This window comes from Monocercomonoides exilis (genome assembly GCF_001643675.1).
Source record: "Monocercomonoides exilis strain PA203 chromosome Unknown scaffold4-2303458, whole genome shotgun sequence".
In the NCBI taxonomy this organism is placed as follows: domain Eukaryota; phylum Preaxostyla; order Oxymonadida; family Polymastigidae; genus Monocercomonoides; species Monocercomonoides exilis.
The window spans coordinates 123739-133331 of record NW_027150549.1 but is presented as its reverse complement, the minus strand read 5'-3'; the positions used below and the strand labels follow the sequence as shown (position 1 = coordinate 133331).

Genomic DNA, 9593 nt, shown 5'->3' with positions numbered 1-9593 from the left:
GGCAATTGTAAAAAGGATAAGATATTCAACAATGCAATTTCAGAGTGTTTATGTGTATTCAATCTCATAAGAATATCTCACACGAGCAGTTGACTTTTCATTTTGTTCGCTTTCAGACTGAAGAGAAAGAGAAGATGGAGAAGGAGAAGAAAAAGACAGCTCCCATTCAACAACAGCCAAAGGCATTGGAGATGCATTAACAGAACAGGGAGATGATACAGATGATGTTGAAGGAGAAGGAGAAGAGGAGGAAGAAGAAGGAGAGGAGGAGAACATTGAAGAGGATGAAGGAGAAGTGCGAGATGCAAAGAGAGGAGAAGAAGAGGTTGAGATGTGTGAGGGAAGAGGATGGCTGGTGAATGAAGACAAAATACTCATTCTGTTCTGCTGAGAGGCAATGCTATCTTTCATCAATATCTGAAGAAGAGACAATAAAACATACAAAAGAAACAACAAAAATGAAAATTGAACAGAAAATTGAATTATGAAATTTATTTTTTAAAACATAATTCAAAAAAATGAATGACAACAAACTTCTTTTGCTGAAGCATCTGCACATTCTTCGGCGTCTGATCTATTCGATTGAATGTCTTTTGTGCAAATCAGCTCAACAGTACTAACCATTAGAAAAAGACAAGGAAGGCGTTTTTTAGATTAATAAAAACATCAAACAAACAAATAAATTAAAAAAGAAATAAATATCAAAATGATAATAAATTATTGAAGCAAGAAAACAGAGTTCAAACCCAGCTTCGCCGTTCTTTGTGCTCCTCAAAGAGAGCAACGAACGACGACACCGAATGGACGAAGACGAAGTGATAAGAGGAAACTCAAATGATTCTTGTCAAAAAATAGAATGGTTATTAATAAAAGAGAAGAAAATGAAATACAATAAAGATCGATTGTTCAATAGGTATTATCATAATTGTGAGAAATGATTGAAATGAAAGAGATAAAATAAACAAACCACCAGGATGAAGCGGCGATGTCATGTTGACTGTTCCAATGAGATGAGGGAGGGTATATTTTGAGTGGATGTTCTTATTGTTAACACCTTTTTTATGAGCATTTGGAAGCTGATATATTTGAATGACACCTGGTGGAAGTACTGAAGAATAATTAGATAAGCATTCATTTGAGACAAATATTGGATAATAAGAGAAAAAACTGCTCAAAAAGCAAATAAAAACAGAATAACGCAAAAACAGACTTTTCTGCTGGTTTATTTTTGTGAGGCTGTTCGTGATTCTGATCTGCACAGCCGGAGACGAGAAATGCGAAGAGGCTGTGTGCGGAACAGAAGATGCATCATAAATAACAGAGCGGGTGATGCTGGCCATCTTCTGTTTCTCTTTTGGAGATGCTATTGACAAATGTGAATTGTCTGAAGAATAACTAGAAGTGGTTGAAGAAGAAGAAGAAGAAGGAAGGATAGAAGAAGCAGTTGCAGATGAAGAAGTTTCAATAACAGAATCATCAAAATCTCTTTCCATATGTCCATCAGAAGCATCACTGCTGTCTATTGAATGAGGACACAGCACAACAGAAGATGAGCCAACAGCTGGGAATTGATACAACATTCGATTGGCATCTGCTTCATTCTGGTGCTTTTGATAACTTTTGCTTTTTTTCCCGTCTTCTTCTGCCTCTGACATCTTCATCATTGATGATCCATTCTTCAACAGCTGCTTTTCAGGGCTGTTGTGAATGAATTGCCTTTGCCAGTCATTTGAAGCAGAAGAAGCATTGGTGAGTGAACGCAATCCATCTTCTGCTCTTCTTTTCCGCTCAGCATATGGCTCAAAGGAGTTGAGTGAGGAAAGAGAAGAAACAGAAGCTGGATGAAAAGCAGAGGCAGACAAAGCATTTGAGGAAGGCGTGTCTGATGCAACGAATGAAAGAGTCAAAGGAGAAATGACACTTTTGAGCGGAGAAGATGAACCATCTGCAAAAGAAAGTGATGATTGTGAGGCTTTTGAGTGAAGAGTGGCTGAAAATGACAAACTGAATGAAATAAATAAATAAATAAAAATGAATAATAAAAGAAAGGTCAATTCAAATATAATTTAAAATTGAAGAAGAAGAAGAAGAAGAAGAAATAAATCAAATAAGCATTAAAATTGAATTAGAATGAAACCTTTGTGTGTTTCCATCCAAAGAAATAAGAAGAGAATAATGTGGCTCCCATGATACGTCTTCTGTCACTGCCACAACATTAAATGTTGGACTCAGCACAAGAACATCATCACGTTCAGTTTCAGAGGGAGAAGAAGAAGAGGCTGATGCGGAAGAGTATGCCGAATGATTCTCAGGTGATGAGGAAGAAGATTGCTTTTCCTTTGCTTCATCGCCTTGACTGGTAGACAAACCACGAAGAAACGAAATTGGCTTCGGAATTGATGGCATCTGCAGTTCTTGTGTCAGAAGAAGAGAGTCAGACGAAGATGGATTCAATTCTTCTTTTGTGCTGTCTTCCACATTCACATTTTTCAATATAGAAATATGGCGAGAAGAAGGATTAGAAACAGAGGAAGAAGAAGAAGAGGAGGAAGAGGAAGCAGAAGAAGCAGAAGCAGAATTCTCTGTTGGTTTAGAGTGAGATTGATTGTTCAGTTCATCTGGAGCAGAATTGAGTGGAGTGAGAGGTGCATCATTTGAATAAGCAGAAGCATCAGAATGAAGAGAGGTGATGCGATAGCACACAGTCAGCTCGGTCTCTGCCTCATAAACACTCGGCGTCTCTTCCTCTCCTTCTGACAGCTGCATAACAGAAGAAGAGGAAGAAGTCTGGGATGATTCAGCGTTTTCAATGGATTCTTCACTGTTTCCATCAGAAGGCAATATATTGCTGTTATTTTTGATGTTGTTGAAGGCAATCGGGGTGATGGAGAACACATGAGCAGAAGGCAAGACGTGTGTCAGGGGATGAGGATGGGTGGGGGAGAACAGGCAGATGCTTGTCTGTGCCACAAGGCGGCTGAGAGACGGCGGGCACTCTTCGAGAATGCCTTCACTCACTCCCATCACCCCGTCTTTCAGCGAATGTACTCGAAAGACGCTCCTTTTGCTGCTTCTTTTTTGTGGCGGAAGGCTTTTTTGTGGGGCATGTGCATCTGAAGTGCGGATGTTTGAATGAGAAGAAGGAGGAAAACGCGAAGCATCGACAACTTTGGAGATTGAAGCAGAAATGATATCGATGGAAAAGAAAGGAGATTTCTTATCGTTCCTGGCAGTGTCTTCTTTCAAAGAAGAAGCATTTTGTGCTTGTGATACAGAAGATGCAAAAGCAGAATTAGAAGAAGACATTGCAGAAGAAAAGAAGCGATTTGATATTTCATCAATTCCAAGTTCTCCATATGCATTTGACAAAGCAACTGAAGGAAGAATCAGCACCTGAGTTGGATCTTGTACATTTAACGGTAAACGAAACCGATCGCATCGCTGAATATCAACATGCTCTTTCAGATGAAACTGCATTGAAGGGGAATGCACAGTGCTGTTTTGTTCACTCAACAAAAAAGAACTATTTGGAATGAAATTTGATCTTCCAATTAGCTGGGTTTGAAAAACAGCTCCTGTTCTGTAAATTTCCAAATCAAAAGGCGCATGCGGAAACTTAGCTATGTGCTTTTCTTTTGAATCATTTTCTTTGTCTATAAGATTAATTGCGCTGCTCTGATAATTGGTACTGAATGAAAATGATGGAATTTCAAAAATTGGTAAACTAAGATCATTTGAACGATAAAATCGAACATTTTGAGTAGTATTTGAAGTTTGTGTTACAGCTGGTTCTTGAACAATATTGTAAGCATCTGAATCAACAACTGATTGCTGAGAATTCTGTTGTAAATTTTGTTTAGATGCTGATCCAACAACTGTGGAATGCCCACCAAATGCATCTGATTGAATAGGAGTTTCCTTTAGACTTGCTGTCTGTTGGACTGGCTGTTGAATTTGTTGTGGTGCAGGTGGTTTTACAGGTGGTTTCATAAATGAAGAAGAAGATTCTTGTCTTTGTTCATTTGAACTAGTTGAAGCAGTGGTACTAATTGAGTTTTGATTTTGTGATGATTGAGGTGAGGAAGGAAATGTGAATGAAACAGGTGGTTTTGGTGAACCTATTTCAAATTGAAACAAAAAAATATGACTATTTTATAAACAAACAACTGCAAACAAATTACAAACCAGGATTGGAGCTTAATGGAACTAAAAATTCCTCTTCATTATCTTCAGCAAAAAATCTTCCGTAAGAATTTGATTTTTGATACGGAAGAGCAGACTTATCTGGTGGTTCATCTCCAGGAAAATTTCCTTTTGTAATACGAATATGATCAGTGAACTGAGGTTGTAAACAACATTTTTCTATTACTATTGCAAATAATAATAAAATCATAATAAAAGAAACAGAACAAATACATCATTTACAGTTTCATAAAAAGAATATTGGGACAAAATCTTCAAATGTCAAGAATAATCGATAATGATAACATATATATCAATATAGACGAATATATATAACTGAAACAAATTATTTCAAACATTCTAAGTTCATTTTTCAAAAAAATGAATAAACTTTCACTTCAACAGGATGTGAGAATTTTTGGACATTCTTTAAGTTTGAAACAATCCAGAAAAAAATATGATAAAGCAAAAAATCAACCTCATTTATTTAGTCAAAGTCATTTCATAAGTTTTTTATTCGTCCAAATTGATAACACAAACCATCATAAATAATATCATAACCAAATTCTTTAAATTTCAAAATAATCAAATATTTCATAAATATAAATACAAACATTTTTTCGTATGTCAACATTATTAAGTAGCAGGAGCAACGAAACTCATTAAAGGAAAACACAATGGAATAAAATTATTATGGTTAGAATAATACGTAATAATGGTTTGAATTATTTCAAGAATTAAATAAACAAAAGATGTCTGCAGAGGGAGAAGTTTATCGTTTGTTATCAGCTGATGGAGTTACAGTTACCGCACCAAAGAATGTTGTGCTTCAATCTCAAATGCTTAAGAATTTGTTAGAAGTCGCAAGTGCAGAGGAAGAAATCACATTGGATTCAGTTCACAGCGAGGATCTTAAACACATTCTTGAATATTGCGAGTATCACGCAAAATCAGATAACGATTCATCTGTTCCAGAGGCAGATAAACAAGACTGGGACCAAAAATTTGTTCAGAAAGTTACTGCAAATAATGATCAACATTTGAGAATGTTGGTCAATGCTGATAAATTGATTATTCCTTCATTATTCAAACTTCTTGTGAGAGCAGCTGTTGCCAAGCTCCACAACAAAACAGCAAAAGAGATTCGCGCTGATTGGGGAATTGCAGCAGATCTTACCAAAGAGGAAGAAGACGAAGTTTTGGGAACAACGTCATGGTTGTATGCAGCAAAGAAAGATTAAATAACAAATTCAAAATGTCAATTTATTGAGGAATGAAATCATATCATTTTGGCTCATTTTTAAAAGATTTAAGGTTTTATGTTATTGGCAATTCAACAAAACATTGTTTACACAATATCAAAAAGTTAATGTTGTAATTTGTTTGGAGTATTAATTTTTTTTTCTGATGAAACAAAATAGAATTGAAAATAAAGTATTATCATTTATTATTAAATTAAAATTTTGAAAAAAAATTTAAAAAGAATTTTTTTAAATATCAATGAAACGTCACAAGACAAAAAATGAGTCGGCACAGCCTGAACAGGAACACGAGAGCGTACTTCTCAGCGTCTGAGCGGGCAGAGGCTGGATATGGAACGAAAAGGCAGCGCGTGGGTGCAGATGGGTTCAAAGGGTTCGGGTGCTGCACGCTTTGCCTGGAAAAGGCGCGGAACCCGGTGACGTGGTTTGCATGGGAGGTGAGACGAGGCCTCGTGGAAAGAAAAGTGAAGGGAAAAGGAAAAGGCAGATGCCAAGCATTCATTCATTTTTCATTATCTTTCCATTTTGTTTTTTTTTTTCCGTTCATTATTTCGTTGTGGTGTCTATTGCCAATTTTTGTTTTTGTTTTTGTGTTTGTGTGTGTGTTTGCTAATCAGTCTGGAAGGGCATCTGTTCTGCAAAGAATGTCTGGCAGAAAACCTGGGGAAGCAGAAGGAAGTGAATGGTCGGCGACTGAAAGAGCTGAAGGCATTGCAAGCAGCAGAAGCGGTGTGGATGGTGGTCGAGGGCTGAGAGCCAAGATAGAGGGTCTTGGTTTTAAAGAGATCGAAACATCATTTTTTTTATCAGATATGATTTCGCTTTTGCTTTCATCTACTGATTGTCTTTGTGGGAAAAGAAGAAATAAAATGCAAAAGAAAAGTTGATTCTTGTTTGGGCAGTTTATTTTAGTCGAAGACAGTTCAACGTTGTCAAGATTGGAAATTATTTAATCTTAAAAAGTAATTTTTTTTCTGTTTGTTTGTTTCAAAAATTGTGTAAAAATTTATTTAATGAATGAAAAAGATTGAAATGAAATGAGAGCAATGCTCAAAACGTATTTAAAAAAATGAAAAATAAAAAGAAATGATTTTAAAAACAGATGGTTAAGTGAAATGAAAAGATTGAAAACGATATGTCAATCTTGCATGATTTGAAATTTCAACGATTTTGAAAACACGATTTTGTAAAATGATCAGAGATGGAAGTGAAGTGAACGAGAAGTGTGACATGAAGAAAAATGACTGAATATGTTCAGTTTCCAGATTCCCATTCCCGTTGCATCCTTTCGTCCCATTCTTTCATTGCTCTTTCTTCCTCTTCTTCTCTCCTTCTTTTTTCTTGATGCTCTATCTCAATCCGCTTTTCTTCTCTTTTTTTCATCAAAATCATTCTGGCTCTGAGCTGTGAATCTCCAAAATGCTCCGCAAACTCATCAGAGCATTGATCACCCGAGGAATGACCTTTGCTTTGAGGTGTATTTCGTTGGTCGTCCTCTAATTTTTCCTCAAATTGAATCAATCTGCGTTTTGGATGGTCTGTCATTCTCCTATTTTGCTCTGCTTTGCGCCACTCTCTCTTGTTTTCCTGTCTTTTTGAATGTTCTGCTGCTCTTGGATGAGCAATCGTTGCTCGCTTAATTGGTATCATCTGTTGCCTTTCAGACATTTCGCACTCGGAGAACTTTTCAGCTGGACGTTCAACTTCCATTGATTCTTTATTTCTTTCCAATCTACTTATATGACTGCCTTCAGAGCAGCTGTCAATCTGCATTTTTTCATTTGATACGGCACCATTAATCTCTCTAAGCAACGCTTCTTCAGCCATTTTATCATCTTCATGCTCATTATCCTCAACTTCTTTCGGCTCTTCAACATCCATTCTGTTTTCTGTTTCGTGTATTTCTTCTGAAATCACATCACCACAACCACTTTCGTTCAGATTTTGTTTTAACGGAACTGCAAAGACAGATGGCACAACAGACATGGCATTATTAGTCTCATTGCTGTCTTCAACTTCCATACGATTTTCTTCATCCTTTTTATTGAATTGATTAATTTCTATCCTCAGAGCATCTTGATCATCCATTGATGTGCGAGGTAATTCTTGCCCGTGAATTGAATTGCTGGGCTGTTGATCGTTGCTCGAAATCATGTCATCGCGGATTGTCGATTCTGGAGAGATATACCGAATTTCCATTGGGAGAAAGCTCCGATTGAATGTCGCTTTTGCCCCAGGAGGTGTCATCAGTCGATGATCATATTCAATTTCTGCCTCTTGCTCTTCTTTCTTAAGCTTTTCAACATCGCTTTCATTCAGTTCATCCATTTCACCATCATTTCCGCAGGTCTCATCATCTTGTTCATCCAACTGCTTATCATCTACATCATTTTCATAATATCTTCTATGATTGTAAAGCTCCCATAACTTTACAGCTGCTCTTTCTTTTGTCATCAAATGAGGTGTTGCTGCCTCTGTCAGCTTTGATCTTCCCAGTGTTGGGACAAATGTTGGATGGTCAAACGATGCACGAATAGGCTGAGCTCTGAATTTGTGCTCTTCTCTGAATCTTTCTTCTTCCTCCATCAACCTTCTTTCTTCTTCTTTCTTCTTTCTCTCTCTCTCTTCTTTTTCTTTCATCAAACGTTGTTTTTGCCTTTCTTCAAACTGCTTGCGTTCTTCTGCACGTAGATCACTATGAATGACAAATTGAACAGGCTTTGTCAATGGTCGAGTCGATTTCTGTGGAACAAACGGAGGTTTGCGCAAGACAGTTGCTTGCCTCGCTTTGAAAGTAGTTTTTTCTCTAGAAGTTTCATTCTGCGTTGAATTTGAGGAACGAGAAAATGAAGCGTTTGGACGAGATGAATGTTTGCGTGAAGTGCGCTCCAGCACTCTTTCTTCTGTATGGAGGTGAAATGGCTTTGGCACAATTGGCTGATGCAACCCAGAAGATGATGGGAGTACAGGAACCTGCAATGTTGGTGATGCAAATCAAAATAAACAATAACACGAATTAATAATTCCATACAAAGGGTTTATGTTCAAGTTTTGTTGAAAGCGCTTTAAATGGATAAACTTTTGTTTCTTCTTCTTTCTTCTTTTCTATTTCCTCCTTAATATGTTCCTGTAAAGAAAGTTTGAATCAATTACTAAACACAAAAAGTGAAAAGTCAAACCTCTTCATGCTTTCCTCTCAAATCTGTTAGAAGGCGAAATGGCTTAACTTCTATTTTTGTTTCATGACGTTGAATTGGTTGCTATAAATTATTATCATTTTCAGATTTTAAAAATTATTGAAAGTTTATCAAACAATCGTTTTGTATTTTGGAACTGGACGAGCTTTAAACACAAATTGTTCACCTTCCTCCTTTTCTAAACTTTTTTCACTGTTATGTGCTAGAGAGCGCTGCGCCCTTTGATCGCTCAACAAAGTGAAAGGTTGTGGCTTTGTAACATTTGGAAGCTTACGAGGCGGTACTCCCGTAACCTTTAAATATATTTATTGATTTAAAAAATTTGAACGTTTAAAAAGAAACATGCAAACAGTTGAAAAAATAGATTCGTTTAATGGAAGAGCCTTAAACGCTTTATGACTTTGCTTTGCAACAATCTCATTCGTTTTGCATTGTTTTAGCTGCTTTTTTACACGACGAACAAATTCTGGAGTCTATTTCAAAAACAAATCATTATAACAATATTTCATAATTTATTGATAGGAGAAAGCACACCTTGGGTATGACTGTTTTGGCTTTTGCTATTTGTTTTAATCCAAGAGTTCCGCATGCCGTAACAATCTTTCAAAAGAATTGAATCAAATATCTAATGATTTTTCTAATAAATACCTTTTTATTGAATGGCTTTGCTTTAAATTGATGCTTTTTAAGCTCATCAAGGAGTTGATTTTCTCTTTCTTCTGGTGTCAAAAATCTATAAAATAATAAATATCGTTTTCAATTCGTACAACAAATCATACTCAGACGGCTTTACTCTTGTACGAGTTCTCAAGTAAGGTGATATTGGAATTGTAGGTCGAAACATCTTGCTCAATAAAACAAAATTTAAATTTGAACAATGATCAACGAAGAAGTTTATAATGGTCATATTATTTCAAAAATGTTATTGTTTTAATAAAAAATCAGTATTACA

At 36.2% G+C, this 9593-nt stretch overlaps 4 protein-coding genes across 4 annotated transcripts; 2 read left to right on the top strand and 2 right to left on the bottom strand.

The window, feature by feature from the left end:
- Positions 1 to 48: 48 nt before the first annotated feature.
- MONOS_6326 (uncharacterized protein) lies at positions 49 to 4552 on the bottom strand (the record flags this gene model as incomplete). Its single annotated transcript, XM_067876551.1, has 8 exons — positions 49 to 417; positions 535 to 616; positions 747 to 840; positions 968 to 1108; positions 1211 to 2004; positions 2138 to 4118; positions 4186 to 4368; positions 4540 to 4552. 8 exons carry the CDS (start codon positions 4550 to 4552, stop codon positions 49 to 51), a joined length of 3657 nt encoding a protein of 1218 aa, XP_067734537.1.
- Positions 4553 to 4904: 352 nt separating this feature from the next.
- MONOS_6325 (uncharacterized protein) lies at positions 4905 to 5632 on the top strand. The gene has a single exon (XM_067876550.1). It carries the CDS (start codon positions 4935 to 4937, stop codon positions 5421 to 5423), a length of 489 nt encoding a protein of 162 aa, XP_067734536.1. The 5' UTR covers positions 4905 to 4934; the 3' UTR covers positions 5424 to 5632.
- Positions 5633 to 5704: 72 nt separating this feature from the next.
- MONOS_6324 (putative nitric oxide synthase-interacting protein) lies at positions 5705 to 6197 on the top strand (the record flags this gene model as incomplete). Its single annotated transcript, XM_067876549.1, has 2 exons — positions 5705 to 5868; positions 6062 to 6197. The coding sequence occupies 2 exons, from the start codon at positions 5705 to 5707 to the stop codon at positions 6195 to 6197; spliced, it is 300 nt and encodes a 99-aa protein (XP_067734535.1).
- Positions 6198 to 6399: 202 nt separating this feature from the next.
- MONOS_6323 (uncharacterized protein) lies at positions 6400 to 9485 on the bottom strand (the record flags this gene model as incomplete). The annotated part of the gene is made up of 8 exons (XM_067876548.1): positions 6400 to 8417; positions 8476 to 8571; positions 8624 to 8704; positions 8758 to 8934; positions 8992 to 9114; positions 9176 to 9241; positions 9290 to 9374; positions 9421 to 9485. The coding sequence occupies 8 exons, from the start codon at positions 9483 to 9485 to the stop codon at positions 6699 to 6701; spliced, it is 2412 nt and encodes an 803-aa protein (XP_067734534.1). The 3' UTR covers positions 6400 to 6698.
- Between the last annotated feature and the right edge of the window lie 108 nt (positions 9486 to 9593).